This window comes from Drosophila obscura, unplaced genomic scaffold (genome assembly GCF_018151105.1).
Source record: "Drosophila obscura isolate BZ-5 IFL unplaced genomic scaffold, ASM1815110v1 contig_4, whole genome shotgun sequence".
NCBI classification, from domain to species: domain Eukaryota; kingdom Metazoa; phylum Arthropoda; class Insecta; order Diptera; family Drosophilidae; genus Drosophila; species Drosophila obscura.
Genome location: NW_024542828.1, coordinates 1,184,002 through 1,203,898, shown reverse-complemented (window position 1 = coordinate 1,203,898; position 19,897 = coordinate 1,184,002). Strand labels below are relative to the sequence as shown.

Sequence of the window (19,897 nt, the reverse complement as noted above, 5' to 3'; positions counted from 1 at the left end):
CTCGGTTAAGATTATGTTCTGTAAGGCATCTGCCTTACCTTCCATCAAATATACCTTGGCATCACCCATCAGCAGCACTCGTCAGCACAGCACAGCACAACACTGTTGTTGCTGTTGACACAAGAAAACGAACAAATTGCAAAAGGCATCAGACGTGGCAGACAGACAGAGATAGAGAGACGGCCAAAAGGACACAAGAAAGAAAACGAAAAAGGAAAGCTACCGAAAAGAAAATACGGGAAAGGGGAACATTGCATGGGTGGGTCTGAGGAGGGGACCGAGCCATGAAATTGATTCAACCAACAACAACAACAACGTGCCAGGAGGATCATGTGTATGATTGAGGGAGGCCTCCCTCCCACCTCTTTTCACTGGCCTTTTGTCTATGTTTCTGGGGGCTTTCTGCCCGTCTGCCCATCTGTCTGCCTGTGGGGCCCATGGTATGGACACGTGCATAAGTGCGAATAAATTGGCAACAGAGAGAGAGAAGCCAGACAGAGAGAGAGAGAGAAAGAGGTAGCCAGAGAGAAAGAAAAGAGAGAGCAAAACATAACCACAAACAAGCAGAGGATAATCGGATATTAGTACTATGGGATAGAGGATACCCCCTGATATTATGAGGCTCGAATGAATTCACATGGAAATATGTATCAAAAATAGATTCTTCATTCATGTCTTTAGCCGAGGAAAGCCTGTACTTTTCTTTGATGATCTTGGCTATAAAATCCATACCATACAAATTGTGAAGCCTACATATCCATACATATGTACATATATTTGTAAGGAGGCTTAGCTTCGTTTCAAAACAATTAAAATCATGGAAACCTACATAGAAAGTGGGTTTCTCCAGCTACAGTCATCGCTACAACGTGATCTGACAGACTGACAGATCTATAAATCCCGAACTCGTTATGGGTTCGGATCTGCCTCCCTCTGCCTGTTACAGGCATACATGAGCCCCGCCCCTTCGGCGCTACAATTACTGAGTACTGAGTACGAAACAACAATGCAACCACGAGCGACAAAATTGCATAACGAGTTGAGTGACTGAGAGGGAGAATCCAGGTGCAGGAAATGCAACCCGTCAGGGGTATGCCACACAGTCATGTGGCCTGGGATCCTGCGGACATTCCCACCGTTGTGTTCAATGTGTGTGTGTGGGTTTTTGCCATGGAAATGGCGACCAAGCGTTGGGCACATTAATTTTTATTAGCACTGCTTGTGCTCTAATGGCCAGAGCCATTCCAAAGGAGGGCCAAAGGAGCAGGCGAGTGGCAGAGTGGGAGAGTTTGGTCAGTGGACGGATGTTGGCTAGAATCGCATTTGCAAAGGCATAAATCAGAAAAAGGCACCGGTTCTCATACACTAACGAAAGGTCAAGCACAAGGACATTCTGTTGACAGGGCGGGGGTTAAGGAACAATCAAAAGATGTGGGATATTGTAAGAGAGCAAAGGTCAGGAAAGGTTAAGAACGGTTAAGATCTCATCTTTGTCTCTGTAGACAGTTATCCTCAGTTATCCTCCAGAGCCCGTACCAAATACTATTTGTATTCCAGACGACGTTCATCTGCGTCTGAATCTTCCAATCTATATGCTAATGTCAGTCGAGTATCTCAACAGAGAGAGAGTATTCAACGGACTCTCCAGCCCATCATCCATCCGTCCATCCAGAGAGTGTAATTTCATTATCCTGCTTTTAATTACCGGATGGACTGGCAGCGGAGGAAACTTTGGGGGCGCACCAGCAGCACATGCCAAAGGAGAGCTGCTCTCCACTTCACGAATTTAATTAAAAGTAATTTTAATTTGTTGGCAACACAAAACAAAAAATAGAAAGCGAATAACAAACTTTAGAAAACTCCGCTGTAAGCAAAAAAAAATATTGTTCGAGGGGCGCCTAATTGCCTGAGATTGATTTTAGCAGCTTGCTGCATCAGAGGGAAAATCAGAGGCAGGAAATGGAGAGGGAACAGAAGCAGGAGCAGGAGCAGGAGCAGTAGTCGAAGGAATAGCACCCTGTGCTCTCAAATTAGCCAAATTAGTCGTAAAAACGTGGCTTGGCTTCACTATGACTTGGGTGGGAAACCAAAGGAGCCCGCCCTCTCTATGCAGCCCAAGCACCCCACCCATCTAGCCACCGAGCAGAGAACTCCTCCAGCCACAGAAGCCACACCTCTTGCCAGCACACAGACTCCTTTTTCTGCTTTCGCTGGCAAGTGAGCTTTTCACGTGGCGCAAATTAAAACAATGAAAATTTAATGAGCCAAGTTTTCCCTTTTTGCACACACAACCACACACACATACTCACACACACATAAAGTTTTGCTTCCTTTCTCCGTTTGACCCAAAGGACTGGACGTGGAAGGTGGACAGGCAAAAGTTTAATCCTCGTGTAAGCCTCGGCAAACATTACATTAAATTATAGCATATATATACGAGTAAATTTCACTCAAGCGCCTGCCTGCCTTCACTTTGATTGCTCCATTAAGGATTCCGGTTAACTTTTAACTGGAATTTTCACTGGAAGGAAATTCGATTTAGTTTTCGTCGTCGTTGTTCGATTGGGCAGATTGAAAATTCAATCAATGTGTAACTTGACCACAAAATAAATTAAGTGCAATTGGAATTCGTGTGGATGGATATCTGGGATATATTATAAATCCACTCTTAAGTGGTTTCTTCTTTATGATACTATTTCATGGATACATAAATGGAAAGCAACAAAAGCAGTAAGTTTTCATGTCTCAGGGGCCGATAGAAGAGGCCCGCTACCGCTGTTGCATCTATTGTTCTTCCAAAACAATCCAAACACAATTCCGATTAGAATTCTTTCATGCAAAAACTTCTTTTATCGTTATATAGATATAGAGCTGCTCCATCTTCATAAATCTTCCTCTTTTTTAAAGGTTTAAACTCTCATCGTTTCATTTCTCACTTCCCATTCCATTATGCGAAACCCACAAGCGTATAAATCGCAATCGAAGCACAAAATCGAATTAACCAGCGACTGCTGCCCTATCCTTTGCAATCTCTCTCTCTCTCTCCCACCTCTCCACCAAAGGATCCTTTTCCACAGCTGGATAGCAGCAGGTTAGACTGGATAGCCACCATTCAAGTCAAGTGCTGCTGCCCCCAGGCGGCCATCAACATTTTTGCTAGACAATTTGGCAACAGGAACAATAAAAATATAATTGCCACACTCAACTCGAGATGGGAGGCTGGCTGCTGGCTGCTGGGTCCTAGAACCAAAAGCCGAATCAAAATAAAATTCCACCAAGAACAAAACAAAAAAGGAGCAAGCATGAAATCACATCTCTAAAGTGAAAGAAAGGAAACTGGATGTTGAGGTGGAGGTGGAGGTGGATGTGGAGGTGGAGGTGGATGTGGAGGTGGAGGAAAGGTATGAGCGGCAAAGCATGATTGGATTTTCTTTTGTGAGTGAGCGAGTGAGCGGCCTCCTGTGTTTTCTCTTGTCTCCGTTGATGGAATGACATTATTGTAGAAAAGGCGTATTCCAGGAAACACTTAAATAAGTCAAGTATGTTCAAATATTTTACGAATGGAGTGCCTTTTATTAAAGAAAACTGAAACTAAACTCTCCCTATTTCTCTTACAGAGTAGCTTAGCAGTATCGTGCGAGTTCTTTTGTCTGGTAGAAGCAAAAAAAAGCCACGAATATATCTGTAGGCTCGTAAGCTTATTCGCATTGGATTCTCTTCTACTGGCTGTCCTGTCTCCTTTATTTGGGTGTCCGTTATTCGTTTCCCTAGCCTATTCTATTGCTGTTGTTGTTGTTAGACAGCGTGTATTGAGAGACCCGCTCAGAGAGGATCGTAGCAGCGAGATGATAAGAGCCGACGTCGAACGAACACCTTTCGAACACTGAACTGTTTCGTAGATAAAATTCGACATAGATACTCGTATAAGGCTTCCTAAGTCTTAAATTTATTTATTCTTAGAGCTGAATCTGAATAGCTTCAGAAAAAGTTAAATGTATGCCAAAGGAAGCAGTGAAACTTCAATAATTATTAAAATGTCCATATTTCAATAGTCATTTCTAATATATTAGGCACTCAGTACAATACTCTCCCACTCTGCAACATAAAACGCTCATTGGAATGGATTTTTCGGGTTTGATTTAGAACTTAAATTAGTCAAACTTGGCCCCATAAAAAGAAGAGTATTTATCGCAACGAGAAATCAATGAAAATGTTAATCCTTTTCGGATATGAATCCCAAAATGCATTTTATCTGAAAACTCATCTCCTATCAATCTCGTGCCACGTGCTACATTCAAAAGTTGAATGGAGAGAATCTCCCTCATGCGTTTGACTAATTTTTGCTGATTTTTCGGGGCTTATGCGCTTTGCTTTGCCTCGCTTCGCTTCGATTTGTTGCCGTGCCTGTCATGTGCACCCATTGATGACGCCCAGACAAAAGCAGGACCCTGTGTCCGATTCAGGCATGTCCTTGTCCATGTCCTAACCACTCACAACCATGCCACAACAGACACACAGACACAGACATGAACATACACTCTCTACGCAAACAACAAAAAAAATACCATTTAGCTTTTGTAAATAACTCCTGAAATTTATCGATTTTTTTGCTGTTGTTTGTTTTGGAGGAGCTCTGTGGCAGTGGGGTCTCTTTCGAAGCAGGAATTGAGCAGTCCTCAAACTGTGGCTATGACGTGGGGAGAGATTACAAAAAAAATTACATTTTTATATGAGTTTTTCTTGGTGAATTAATGGCCCATCATCGCTCCTGGCGTGAGAGCTCTACTCCACTCTACTCTGCTCTGCAACCGCAATCTACCGCATTATGGGGCAAAAGGTGAAAGCCGGTAACGTGTGAAAATTCAATTTACGCTCCGGGAATGCGGCAACAAAGTTCGCGGATAAATTGAAATCCCAGCACATGCCAGAGACAACGTAAAAACTGAAATTAAATGGGAAAATGAACTCCAATCAATGGCGGTGGTGGTGGGGGGACAAAAGAAAAAGCTGACAATCCATGGCAGGCAAAAACGGAAAAAACGATAACTCGCTTTCCATGGAAAAAGGGAAAATTCACTTCAGGGAGCGGTAAAAACTTTTCGACACTTTCTGCCACCACAAACGCGACGCAAAAGCCACAAGAACCGGGGGGGCGAAATCGAGGGGGGAAAGTTAAGGATATTTTTTTTGATAATAATTTGTTAACCAACTAACAAACAAACCGTATGTACGGGACACGCGGAGAGGGTGCTTTTGGCGGGTGCGGGGGGCTGGCAGTTGCTTTGCCTGGGCGCCGGGCGCCGGGTGCCCACAACAATGCGTTGACAGCGCGCGAGGATAACTGAGGAGCGCACTGCGGAGCGTATGAGCAATAAGCAGCAAAGGCAATACCAAAGGCAGCGGCAGCGCCAGCGCCTGGGTCCTTCGCCGACTAGCTGGCTCTTCGACTGAGACTGAGTGCGTGAATGAATGAATGAATAGCACAAAAAAAAAACGAAATGAATATCACGAGAGTAATATAATTCGACTAGAGGATACCACGGATAATTAGATGTATTTGCGGGGCACTTAAATATAAAGGGAAAAGTGATTCAATTGGAATTCTGAAGGATTCAGAATCGAAGGAACTTCTTGTCAATATTCTCGCTTTAAAACTTAATGATTTTAATTTATAATTGTCGGCTCCACAGCGGTTTTAGCTTGCTTTTGTTCAAAGGCAGAGGACAACTGATCTGCCAGGGGATCAAATAAAACTCTTCAGCAGATTTGGTTACCCTTTCTCTTAAGTAATATAAATATAGATCTGGGCCTACTCTTCCATTGAATCTTCACGAACTGAGCATACCCTTCCAACCTGCAAGCACAGGGTTCGGGACAAACCAACAGAATACCATACAGAGCGCTCTGCACATAAAGCAAGCAGAGTAAATTATGACTGTGTGTGGGTGAGTGGTGTATGAAACAACATTTAGTTTACAATGTTTTCAATGGGTGTGCGCCATACACTCTGCCCTACACTACCCTACGCTGGTATTGCTGTATCCGTGAGCGTGTGTGTGTGTGTGTGTGTGTGTATAGGGTGCTATTATTGGTATGTGTGAGTGTGTGCTTAAGTGCGTTTGCTTTTGGCCCTTTTGCATGACACAGAGCAGCAGCAGCAGCAGCAGTAACTTTTGCTGCGAGAGAGAGGATACGGACACACAAACATCCGTCGGAATCGGGACACACACATTCAAATATTCCCCCAAACAAAAAAAAAATAGAGAGACGGCCATGGTGACCCATTGAATACGCTGTTGAGAAGCGGACAGGGGGCAACGCAAGAAGGGTTACATTCGGGTTTTGGTTTTGGTTTTGGCTTCGGTTTTTGCGTGCGATAAGCTTCGCTTCGAATGGCTGGAGCTTAAAAGCTTGTGGGCTGGGGAAAGGGGCGATGCGATGCGATTCGAGCGCACTGAGTCGTGGAAAATGTAAATTGCAAGTGTAATTGTAATTTATTTTATTTCAAAAGGCGACTGCACGCTACACAGGACTGAAAGGATATAGCTGCTATGAGTTCTACGAGTGCAGCCAAGAGGGATTTAATTTCTGTGCTTAGGACGGGGGATCGCTGAAAAGCGAAGTCTAATCGATAAATGCAGGGCCTAGATGTACCAAAAACTGTCGAAAACTACATAAAACTTAATAATAACCTGCTTATTGATCAAAATAATATGTTTATCGATAACAAATCGATAAAAAAAAATCGTTAATATATCGATAGCCAGTCTATAACTTTATATTGATTGCAATATCATTATATCATCATTTTGTCAACCCCAAAACAAAAACCAAATAATCGAAATTCCTGAAATTTATTGCTATAGAAATCAAAATCAAAATGTCACTTAAAACCCGAAAACAAACTTCTAAAATAAAAATCTACTTATCGATTACCTATAGATGATCGATACATATTAAATTTCTAATGCAAAATGCTCATAATGAGCCCTTAGCCGGTAAACCACAAATGCCTGTCAATCATTCCCGTGCCACAAATCCACTCCATCATCGAATCCCATCTTATCCCATTCCACCTCTCACTTCTGTTTGGAGTTCGCTCTCTGCTCATTGAGGCAATCAATATGCCCGACCTACCCATACCAGAGGAAAAACAAAAGTGAAAGACAAAGGATATGTCTGACTGTGTGTATCTGCATCTGTTGTGTGTGTGTGGGTGTGCGTGGGGGGATACACATAAAAACATGAGATATACTTGAAGCTACTTTTCGGCTAACGAGCATCGCACAGTCAACGTCTTTATTGTTGGCCAACTTGCATTTTCTTTCCCCCCACCCACTCACACCCGACTTTTTTGGGGGTTTGTTTCGGTTTGGCTTCCTTTTAAGATGGATGGAAGGAAGGATGCCAGGATGTGTGTGTGTGTGTGTTTGCTTGGGGGAAAAACCGTCAAACTAAATGCGCACTATCCCCAAGGATATTTAAGATGAACTTCAATCAGCTCTTAAGACTTGAAGATCCCCACCACACGAGTGGCTCGTACTTCCACTCTCGAATGTATTCAATATGCGGCTCCCTATAAAGTAAGGGAACCTTGGCCAAAAATTCCGAATATCAAACTCGAGTGAGTGGTGCGACAGACGGGAATAAATGTAATTGGTGTCAGCAGCAATGCCCTCACTATACGTTCATTGGACATTTCTGCTCCCCAAGACAAGGAAGTGCCGACTGCTGGGAATCTCGCGGAACCTCATGAGTTTGCAGCGCGAACCAGTTGGGAATTACAAGAGCTCGAAGCTTGCAAAAATAATTGCCGATCCGCGGAACAGGGATTGGGCGTGAGCTTTCCGATCCCAAACCTGTTGGGAGTTCTGCAGCACAGCAACCCCTATCATATCATATCTCTGAGGAGATTTATATGCAACAATTAATTTTGTTCGTGCAACCCTCCTCCCTTTGGCTGACCTCTGGCTACCCACTGGCCTGCCTTTCTCTGGATTGTGATGGATGGAAACGCAAAGACCGGCCCGGGAGCCACATTCAAATTAATATCCCAGTAATTTCCGTTCAGGCATCGTTTTAGGGATCCTAATCCGCTTCGACTCATAAATAAATAGGCAATTTCCTTGAGAGATTCCTTGCAATCAAGAGGAAAAAGAGAAAGCGAGAAACTAATATAATTCAATTTCGGATAGAAATGCGGAATATGGAATAGGGAAATGTATTCATCAAATGCTTCTGGAGGGACATCAGTTCTCTCTCAAGTTCTCTCACTTTCATTCGTCCCTTTTCTCTGCTGTGCATGCTGTGTGTAATGTGACATGTGTCTCTGTCGGTTGCTTGCTGACTGCCTTTTGTCTCTGGCATCTCTCTGGGAAATGGCTTACATTTCGGCCAGCAATTTCGGTTAGTCATCTTTTGGGACCATCTTCCTGACTAACTGCCGACTTGCGTGTGTCGTCGTCGTCGTCGTCGTCATCGTCGACGTCGACGTCTGGAGGGGCAAGTGTCGTCAATGTCTAAGGGGGCTCGGAGCAGGGCCACATCATGTAAATGATGATGATTACTGGAGGGGGCACTCGGCTCGTTGCCTGTTGATGATTGATTCTGTTGATCCGTATCCGGATTCGGATTTGGTTTTGCTTTTCGATTTTGATTTGTAAATGAAAAAAAATTACCCATCAGCGGGAGAGAAATCACGATAAATCTAGACAAGATATTTCGATAGATCAACGTAAGTATAACGATATGGAAAATAATCATTGTCTTCCACACTGCCAAGCAATACGACCTCTTAACAACTATAACTTAAATATCCACAGTTACCAGATAAATGCAATACCTTTTAAGTAATATTCTTTCAAAATTCTTAAAATTTTTAGATTTTTGATTTATTTTAACCAGCAAGAAAAAATCATTTGGGAAACATCAGCAGCCAGTAAATTGTTTCCATTGTACAAAGCTAGTCTTAAGCTTTTGAATATAAACAATTTCCACATAAATTCAGTAACTTTTCAGCAAGATTCTTTCGCTTTTCAAATGACATTTTCAACTTAAATTCCGCCGAAAAATACTGTGCAACAATAGCTGCCTTGTAAAACAAAACAAGAACAAAAAACGAATAAGCGAAGAAATTGTTAACCTAATTTCGTGTGACGTTTTTGGCCGAGTCTGAGCGCATTTTCAGCTGCCATCAGGAGGCCAACGGCCAGTGCCAAGGATGGCCTTCAGGCGTTCAAAATAAACTGCACTTCTCAACCTTCCCATCGAGATAAAGAGTGGGATAGAGGGCGAGGAGCGACACGAGTGTGTGACATGGACAAGTCTCGAGAGTTACAAGTTTTGCGAGAGTTTTCCCAGGAAAAATTCAGTCAGAAAATTATGCGCTGCATTTTACAAAAGTTTATGAGGCAGCAGCAGCAGCCGTCTCTGGTAGGAACGTGGCATGACAGGGAGGCGTGGCGTGGCAACATTATTTATGAGCTGCCACGTTCCGGTTGAATCGGGATGGGTTGGAGGGGCCCCGGGGACAAAGTCTACGCTGAAGCCTTTTGAGCTTCATTAGGCTTGACCTTTTTCACAGAGCAAGAGAGAGAGAAGAGAGCCAGCGGAGTGAAAGTCCTTCCCTGGTATTTCTTTTTCCCTTTTATTTCTTTATTTTCTTTATTCTTTTTATTGGTAAAACAAATGTAGCGTTAATTTTCACTTGTTCCGCACAGAAAAGAGAAGGACATGCTATCAGCCCGTGGGGGATATCCGATGCCCCTCTCTGAACATTACATTCATTCTCTGGATCCATTCGATAGTCTCCGAATGAATAAAAAGCGGATAACCCACGCTAATGACAGGTTACACATGATTATTCTTTTTATTATTTGTATTCTTTTGCCTTTGTCATTTGGGAACTGGTTCAGATGTCAAACAGATGTTCGATAATTGTTGACTTTTTTGGTTTCGGGGTTCAAATGTGTGTGTGTGTGTTGCTCTTGTCGAAATTTGATTAGTAATGTAATTACAGGCCATTTATAATTGTAGTGGGGCTGAACGCTATAGAGGACGATTAAAGAACGGAGAAAATAAGGGATTAAAGACGGTTTAGGGAGACCTTTGAATTGGATAACTCTTACATAAGGAAATGTATAAGGAAATACCTGAAGAGATCATAATTGTCTCGATTTTTATATTTATGCCTAAAATTATTCAATTAATTCGTACCGTCTTTAACAAGTTGTGAATGCCCAAATACTTAGATCACTTGTATAGTTTCGGACTGTATTTGGAAGAAATATGTATATAAAAGTGGGTACATGAGAGGATTCCATTGTAAACCTTCTTTATCCATAATTCTTTTAATATCCCTTCAATAAAGTATGAATGTCTACTTTAAATAACAGAAATACCATTGCTACCCCCTCCTCTCCAGCACTCCATAAAGAAAACAATCAACACATAAATATTTGTTTCCTTTAACACGCCATCTTTAAGTATAGATAAGATAGTAGCTATCAAGTAAATAATTACGACACTTAAGTCGCACAACAATGGAGCCACTTACCCTACAAATAGCCACCACTTTCCCTACAAAGACTTTCTGCAACCCTATATTAACTCCACATCATCCTTGACTTAGTCTTTCCACCTACTACCTTAATGTCCCAACACACACACCAATCCATCCGAAAAATCAACTTTCATTATCCCTAAGCACAAAAACCAATTTCCACTTCAATTTAGACAAAATATCACATCCACTGACCTCTGACCTCAGCCGCTTAATAACTTTCAATGACAATCAATAAAAGTTACAACACAAACATTTCAAAAATTTAACACCACACACCAAAAAAGTTCAAGGAGCAAACTTTTTTTCCATAGCATACTTTTTTGGATGCGATGGAAGTTTCGTGGTCTATGGAGAACGATGGGTGGGGGTACAGAGTATATCTCGGGGAAATACATAGGAAAACATCGGAAGCCATAGGAAGTTTTTGCTGGGAATATCTTTTGGTAAAAACTTTGAATGTTTGAGCTCTTTCAACGCACAGATTAAGAGCCTTTGTTGAAGCATTTCAGGGCGAACCCCAAAGGGATATCGAATGTCTCGAATTTAAGTGGATAGCAGTTCTTGGTCCATTGCTCATTAACACCAGGGAATGTTGCCTGGGCAAGGCATCCTCCCAATCCCATCCCCCCCTTTATGGGCACTTACGTCGTATGCCCCAATCCATCATTTTGCAGCCCTTCCTCCTGGATGTTGTGGCTGGTGGGGGATATTAGAGACCAATTTGTGACCAGCCCTCGGCCGAGTCGGCTAGAGAGCTCCCTGATGTTAGGAGCTCCGCGTCCGCCTCTCTTCAGGCGAAATGGAGATGTCGAGACGTAGCACCCTACATGACGGCCCGCGGACGAGAATCACTTTGCGATAAACGCCTGGCGCGACACGGCACAATACGGCACGTCACAAATTGAATTGAATTGGAACGACTTCTAATTTTGTCAATTTTGTGTATGCATCAAGCGCCGGGTGTCCCCTCAGAGGAGCGCCTAGCGGTAGATGAGTAGAAGCAACGGAGCTGGATCCCTCGCCAGACATCCATTCGTAACGTAAGGGTGCCAGCCAGGCAAAGGTTCCTCCAAAAAATAAAATAAAACTGTTGCCGTCGCAGCCGCCGCTGTCGTCGTCGTCGTCGTCGTCGTCGTTGCTGCCGGTAAACGTAGTGTTTCGGTTTGCTCACGTTGCCCGATGTTCGTGCTTTACCGTGACTCTACGGCCACGACGACATGCGCGCTGTCGGTGCTTTCCCGAGCAGCATTACTTCATGACTGAACATGTGTCCGGACTTGTCTGCTGGCGCTGCTGCTGCTGGCGCCGCTTCGGGAGCTTTGTGTCACGGCTTCGTGTGCGTGTGCTTGTGGGTGTGACTGTGACGGCAACGAAGTGCACGGCGTAGATAACAACGGGACAGACACTGGGATAGAGCGTGTGTGGGGCCCTGCTGCTGCTCCTCCTCTGAAACACTCGAGCCGGGCGGCACATCAACATCTAAGGATGCAGCAAACATTTTTGTGATATTGCTCAAACGTTCAAGTGACCAAATAAACGTGTGGGAGCTGCCACTCAGGTGAGGCATTTGAAAGAATGCCCATTAGCCCATGACAAGACGCACATGTACGAACGGGCCACGTTAGAGAAATTGGCGAAAGGCACAGAGCAACAGCGACAGCAGCGGCGAATGACACAAGGAAGACAGTGACAGGTGGTGGGCAGGGGAAGGGAGGGACACTCAGCGAGGCAGTCTCTTCTTAGAGAAGGACACGCCAGCACTAAACATTTGAGAAGCTTTTAAGCGAAATGTCTTATTGATGACCAACCGCTTGAAAGTAGGCAATAAATGTCGGCTTACGAGTATCTTTAACATCCTTTTCTAGAGATGATCTAAAAGAGTTCTGAAAGTCCTGACAAGACCAGACCACAACCAAAAAATGATCATTAAAGTGTATTTAGTTTTTTCTTACCTAATTTAAAAAATGAAAATTATAACAAATATATTTTAAATAATTTAAGATATAAAAAAATAAAATAATAAACAATTTCTCAATATTTGTAGCCCATATGTAATTCGATAATAACATCCGATGCCACATAAATGTCCTCCAAATATATCGAAATCTATCCCACTGTTCCCGCATAGAAACTCGACCAAAAATCCAACAGAAAATGAAATAAACCCGAAACCGAAACCCCAAAACCCCAACACCACCCAAAACACAAAAGAAAGAGCGAGCGGGATGGTGACAGCGCAGCCTGTCTCTCTGCGTTTTCAGTCTCTCTTAGTGAAGGCAATAAATATTGAAAATATATTAAGAGAATCAACTTAATGCCTGACTTTGCCGCCGAAAGAGAGCGACAGCAACAGCAACAACATAATCAAACGGGAACAAAGAAGAGCGAAAATAAACAAACATTGTGGGGTCTTCCGTCCCCCTAACCATCTCATAGATAATGCGGTGGGACAAACACGAAGAGTATTTCGTGTTTGGCAATCAGTCGCAGGTGTTTCGTAGAATTTAAGTGTGCCACGAGAGTTAAGCGGGTGGCGGGATTTACCTCCCACAGAGGGGGAGGCAGAGAGCCAAACGAGTACGTGGTATAGAATGTAGCTGAAGATATGTGCATATGTTTTTCCCTTTTCCACCTTTCTTAATTATTGGATAGGGATGGTTTTGGTATTTATGTAGATAATTGCCGTGTTTATTGCTGCGTGAAATATGAACCCCCTATATCATACAAATTATGGACAATACAATCCGACAAATCCATAGAGTCCAGAGCAAAGCTTTTACTATAATTAAATTAAGAATTCAATGGAGAAATTTCATGTGTGGAAATACTCAGAGTCCGCAGCAAGAAGCTCCCAATAGATATTCACCTTGGGCAATGTTTCTTTACAAGATTTCCCTGAGATTACGCGCGACTTCCTTCCGATAAGACAACTACTGAGATATGACCCACATTCTGACGGAACCCTCAAGAAATGTTGACCCACATTGATTGTCTGTGTTTGTGCCTCCCCTCAAAAATATGTCTAAATAAAACGCGTGGAAAACCAACAACGTTATTTTTTAAGTAAACATTTTGTTTGCCCAGAAAGAGAGTGCGAACGAAAGACACACAAAAGTAGGCAACACAAAAGCGTCAAGCAATTAGCAGCAGCAGAGCAGCAGCAGAACGCCAGCGGCTACGTAAACGTCAACAGACAACAACAAGCGAAGGCCATCGTTGGGATAACGAAGCTTTTGATACCCTTTAAGATTATTTGTTGATAAATAGATATATGATGGAGATATGCATATCATTTCTTCGATAATAATCTGCAGTGTTTCCCCACAAATATTTGTTTTTCAATTGATTTTTCCTGTGGGAACTATATGAGAAAGTGATCAGACGGTTGCGTCTTATACACTACTTCCAGTAAAAATAAGGCTATACGATAAGTTTGTGTTAAAAAAGGATTTGCAGAGATATAGAAGAACAAAAGGGGCCAATCGACAGTTGACTAGGTAGATAGGTTTATGCAAAAAATCATAATACCCTTTGCAAGCATATATATGGCAGCAACAATCGAAAACGACTATTTTACACCTTTGGAATGCCCTTTGGGCGCCACAGGGAGATGCCACAGAGAGAGGAGCGCGATGAGAAGGGATTGGTAAAGGCAGGAAGGGTGTATGCGATTGTAAAGAGGAGCCCCCAAAAGAGAGAGAGAGCCACACAGAGAGGCAACATGTGGCTGCTAAGTGGTCGTGAATGGGGAGACCCCCACCATCACATCATCCTCGTTCCCAAACAAACGGGAAAAAAGGACCTTTCCCCTATGTCATTATTGTGAGCGGCTCGAGGGCGGTGCGTCACTGCGGGGCGGCTTCCTGTGTGTCAGATGGCACCCTAACATTTCCGCCCAAAGTTGTATTTACATATAAAATATACGTGGTATATTTTTTGTGTGTGTTTTCCTTTATTCAAATGTCCTTCATGATCATCGTTTTAGTTTATTACTGTAAAGGTGCAAAGCGGGCCATAAAAAAAAGGGTATCTTGATGATTCTGAGGAGATTGCCAAAGAAGGAAGAGTGAGAACAGTAAGGAAAGAATGGAAATTAAAAGATAATTTTTTTTTCATGGGAACGAGTCCAGAATCCCGTCGGTGTAATGAAGATATTACATCCTAACATTTAATATTAAAATTGTAGCATCAGATGATAAATATACATATGTACATATATATAAACATATAATATATATATATATATTCCACAATTGCGATCGATCTGAAAAGCTATTTATCTGCAAATAAGAGCATCCACATTTCGTTCGTTCTTTGCATTTCCGTTTTTGTTTCTTTGAGTTTTGTGGGTGTGTGTGGCCCCTTTTTTCTCTCTTTCTCTTTTCTCTCCAATTCCCAATGGGACTTTTATATGTAAAGTATGTCATTTTGGCAAATTCATTTCATGTCTGTGCGCCAGGTGCTTGTTGGTGTGCTTGTGACTGTGTCTGTGTCTGCCTCTATGTGTGTTTTCCCGGGAATTTTCGGCCCGGAAACTTTTGTGTCTGCCATTTTTGTGGTATTGCTGCTGCCTTTTCCTGTTGATGTATCACCCACCACATCTACATATACCTATATTTCTAAATGCTGTTTCCTAAACATTAATTTTTATTGCTGCGCTTGCGCTTTAAAGTATTTAAATTTAGTTAAATTTTCTTTTTAAATTATAAATTATTTAAGTCTTAACGATATATATTATATAAAAGAGCCCACCAGCTCAACAAAATAATTAAATCAACTTATTTTGCAACTTTTAACCTATCATACACATAAATTTTCCTCAGGATGCAGTTTTAATATTCTTTTGACTATTTTTAGATTCGATTTAAAAAATCATAGGAAAAATGTATATTTATTATTAATATTTAATAATTCGATGACAGGTAAGAAATAAATTCACAAATTCCAAACGAATTTTTCTTTTGTTTATAAGAGTTTAGCTAAGCGCAGAGCAGCACTAAAAGCTCATTGATACGAAATTTAGTCCTTACAAAAAAAAGATTCATGTCCTGGCTAACAAGATTGTTGTATGTGCTAAGATGTGTGTTCTAAAATCAATTGGTTGCTGTCTATGAGGCTGCATACAATAGCTAAATTGAAACAAAAATTCGGAAAAATTCGAATGATTTCATTTTAGAAAAATTACGGAATTGTGGATATATGTTTAAGGCACTAGTGCATTAAATTATTATAGCACAGGGGCAGTAAAATAGCTCAATAAGGGAAGTTCATTGAAAATTCTGAAATATTTTGAACTCTTTACTGTCGAAAAAGCTTGAAGAACTGCATATTTTATTTAGATATTTATTTATTCAAACCAGAGTCAAGTGAATAGAGTGGAAGAAAAATATAATATAATATATAAAAATATAAATAAAAGCATTTTAGGCATCATTCAATAGACTGCTTTTAAATTAGTTGCAAACTCACGTAATTTCTCACAAAAATTATCTTTCATGTTGTCTTCAATATGTACAATTATTTTTTCAATAAATATTATTATTTGTATTCTGATGATTATTGTAATCAGAATAATACTATTATTCACTTGAATTGATTTAATATTCCCTGCAACAATATTCAATCTTCCTTTTAACAAGAAAAAAATCACGATACACCGCTTTGAAATGCCAGCAAGCAACTAAAGGACTTTCGCCCCAGTCAGGACCTCCCCTCAGAGAAGTTTTCTACTCGGAAAAATATGAAATAACAAAATAGCAACAGTCCGTTCGGCTGCTCCTGTTGATAGGCAGGTGGTGGCCGCCTTTAGTGGAGCATAATTATTGATAAAACAAGCCTAAGGATATTCGAAGGATATTTATGAATGAAGTGGAGCGAAATTGATTTTAAATGGCTTCGAATCAGGCAAAAATGAGAGCACTTACCTCGCGACGTTGGATGATTCATTAGTATCGATAGGGGGCACTCATCGTCGTCGAGTATGTACTCAGTTCCATCGCTGTTGACCTGTGGGAATGGCAAAAGGAAAGATTAAGATTATAGAACGAACATTTTCAGAGCCTTTTAGGTATACAGAACATTTTTTCCCTACAGAATACTTATATTCTATGAGTTTATTCTCGGAAAAAAAAGTATTCTATGCCAGAAACAATGCCATCTCTCATGTATAGCTTTAAGATTTCCAGTTCGTATGCCACTTATAGTAGGAAATACTTTTCTAAACATCGATTTCTGGTTTAACTTCCGATATCCTTTTTTATTCCATAATATAATACAACAAGTGTCGCTTGGACGACACCCAGCCGTAACTTGTTACGGATCCCAATGGGAAACTCAGAACACATCTCGTCCAAGCAGGGGGGAGGAGCTGCCGCATCAGGACGTATCACACGTGAAGTATGAATGCCAATAATCAAATTGATTGAAATAATGTTCAAATTTAACTTTAACAAGAGTTGTGGATACAACTTTCAGCTGATTTTCTGCGCATAAAACTTTGGCAAAATAGGAAATAAAAAATCTTTGAATAAACTTTACTATGCAGACAAACATAATGTCTGAAAGTGTAGGCATATCTTTACAAACAATCTTCGATTGCGGTGTCCTTTTTAAAGATTATGGTACTATTTGCAATTTCCTTTTTCGCTACATTTAAGCAGTATCAGACCCCCCCAAAACGTTTCCATCTATAACCCCGATTCACTCTCTACTCCTCTAAATCTTAAATCCGCACCTGAACCAAACAATAATGCAGTGGATCCGCCTTTTCCAGTCCGTATTTGGTGAGCATTTCCCTGACAACCGCCTGGGCGCAGTCGCGAATGGACAGCAGCAGCGTCTTGTAGGGCACATCCTGGCACAGGCTCTCGCCGTAGATTTTCAGTGTGCCTCCCGTGTCGGGTCCTCCGTCTCTGGATCGGAATTGCTGGAGTTTTTTCTCCAGTTTCTGCTGTCGCCTTCGCCGCATTACGGCCTCCGGATTTGAGATCGATCGCGTGAACGACGTTTCCGGCAGTTCCGTGTAGAGTTTCCCGGCCACAGCATCGCTGCCATCGGGCCCACTGCCACCCGCATTGCCATTCATGTGGGAGGAGTTGGAGCCCGATCCAATGCCGTTGCCCAGCCCCAGCTGGCTGCCATTTGCAGTGGGTGGATCGGAGCTGAGTTTGGCCATCTTTTCCTTCTTTTTCTGCTCCTTCTTTTCCCGTTTAGAGAGCTTCCTCTTGAAGTTCAGATCTGTTTGTTCGATGGGCTGTTGGGATGAGGACGATTAAAATGGGTTCTGCGTGGGGTTCCTGGCCATACAATACTCACTGTGGTCTTCTGGTCAATGTTCTTGAGCAGGAAGCGACCCTCCCGGTCGTCTATGTGCCAATTGAGTTGCACCAGAAGGGGCTTCTCATCGGCATTGAGGCGCCTCTCCTCTCCATTGGCATGCACCTCGTACAGGGCGTAATTGGGCACGGATAGCATTCGCATATCGGGACGGAACTTCTCAATCAGGGTGTCTATGGATCACAAAGATAACATGAACATTAGATAGAGTGACATCTTGGGGAGCTCTAAGCCATTGCCCACCTATGACATCTGTGACGGTGGCATCGGAGGCCACGCGTATGCATTTGGTGGCCACTTTCTGGCCGGCATCTTGAAAGTAAAACCGCATAACGCCATGGAAGAGCAGGTTCTATAAGGAAGGAAACACTCTTTAATATCAGTAATTATGGGGGGCATTGGCATATCCTATACCTCATCTGGCTCGGAGAGCGCAAACAGATCCAAGCGATTCGCATTCCACTGCTGTATGACTGAACGAACTGCCTCGCGATCCAACATCTTCTTGTCATGTGACATGCTGTACAGCAACTGTGTCGTGAGGTGTTTTCCAGGGATTCCGGGGAAGGGGGAGGATTATTTCTGGAGGAGGCCTCTCCTCCTAGTCTCAGTGCTTTGGGAGAGTTTACTGTACTGTTGTGACTCCAGTGTGACTCCGTTGTGGTGTTTCTTGGTTTTGTGTGTGTGTGGTGCAGCTCCGACGTCTATCTGTAAACAATAAAGCATACGTTCGGATAAATTTAGATCTTTTTGTAGGTTTACAACTCTTCCAAGGAAAGAGCATCGTAAACAGGAATGGAAATGCAAATGGCAAAAGGTGGCGCAGATGTTGCAAACATTTGAATTTCCATTGGGAAAAAAGTAAACAGAGAGAGGCAGAAACTGATGGAGGGGAGAGTGGGGAGTTCTTGTGAGTGTGGATGTAGGAAAGTATGAATGAACTTTAGGGGTTTCGTTTTCAATGAATGAGGAAGAGTTCAAATATTTATTAGAAATAACTCTACTTTTTGGCACTTTTAGATCTATTTTTGGTAGTCTATATATTCCTATTAGATCTCTGTTCCTGCCTTCAACTGCCAAGAATTCAGATATAATTTATGATTGCTTGATGAATGTCTGTAAACCAATTAAAAGTTCCATTACATGATCGTATCTGTGTGGAAACCCCTTTAGAACCCAGCGACCCTCAACAAATAACTTCATCAAAGCAGAAAATTTCATTCCATTTGTACAAATAACATCACAAGATGTTTTTTGGGGCGTGTATCCCCCTATCTCTGTAACAGAGTTCACAGCACAGCAACAAAAGTGTTGTCAAGAAGCGGAACTATGCCTGAACTGAATACTGTTCCAACCCTCTCTGTCTTTCAGTCTCTCGAGGCCTCTCTCCCTGACTCTTTTGAGTTCTATAAACTTTTGGTCTTCTATCTGTTGGTATTCTTTCGTCTTCTTCTTCTTCTCTTCTCAGTTCTCTTCTTCTTGTTTCTTCTTGTTATGTTTTTGTTTCGTTTCTTATGTAGTTTAATAACCGTCAACGGTTCCGCTTGGGGGAACACGTCGCTGTCTCTACATGCAATATAGGGAGGGGTTCGTTCGTTCTCGAGGGTTCAGCAGAGCAGAGTCGCGTCGCTGCCCTGAGGTTGGGGGAGTACAATAGTTGATGAGGAGAACACCATTTAAGTAAAGCTATTTTCACAATTTCCTCTTTATTGAGTTCGAGAAGACGACGGCGATGGCGATGGCATTTCTGCTGTCAGTGAATTGCATTTCAAACTTTTGATATTCGCTCTCTCTTTCTCTCTCTTTCATGGTTCAAGAGGTTACGTTTTTTTTGCGCGGGGGTTCGTGGACAATTCCTTGCTGCATTCAGGCGTAACCATAGAAAAGGGGTTTTATTCTGATGTTTTGGTATTTTTTTGGTTTTCAAAATTCCGTTTTTAATGGGTTTCTACGCGGGAACAGGTACATATTTTGATTAGGGGTTGATATATATATATG

The 19,897-nt window shown here is 42.1% G+C and overlaps 1 protein-coding gene and 1 non-coding gene across 6 annotated transcripts in view; both read right to left on the bottom strand.

Annotated features, from left to right (window-relative positions):
* Positions 1–19,897, bottom strand: part of LOC111068258 (afadin) — a 59,186-nt gene that overhangs the window by 20,999 nt on the left and 18,290 nt on the right. For 4 of the 5 annotated variants that reach the window (XM_022357619.2, XM_022357616.2, XM_022357617.2 and 1 more), the window contains exons 2-6: positions 18,314–18,607; positions 18,143–18,251; positions 17,879–18,072; positions 17,298–17,816; positions 16,489–16,570 (exon numbers count right to left, since the gene is read on the bottom strand). In XM_022357619.2, coding sequence (XP_022213311.2) covers positions 16,489–16,570; positions 17,298–17,816; positions 17,879–18,072; positions 18,143–18,251; positions 18,314–18,418 — 1,009 coding nt within the window. In that variant the 5' untranslated portion in view covers positions 18,419–18,607. Of the gene's footprint in view, positions 1–11,209; positions 11,247–16,488; positions 16,571–17,297; positions 17,817–17,878; positions 18,073–18,142; positions 18,252–18,313; positions 18,608–19,897 lie in introns of those variants that run through there. The other variant, XM_022357620.2, reaches the window with a different exon arrangement.
* LOC121404796 lies at positions 7,595–7,724 on the bottom strand. The gene has a single exon (XR_005968224.1). It is a non-coding gene; the product is annotated as a U4atac minor spliceosomal RNA (small nuclear RNA).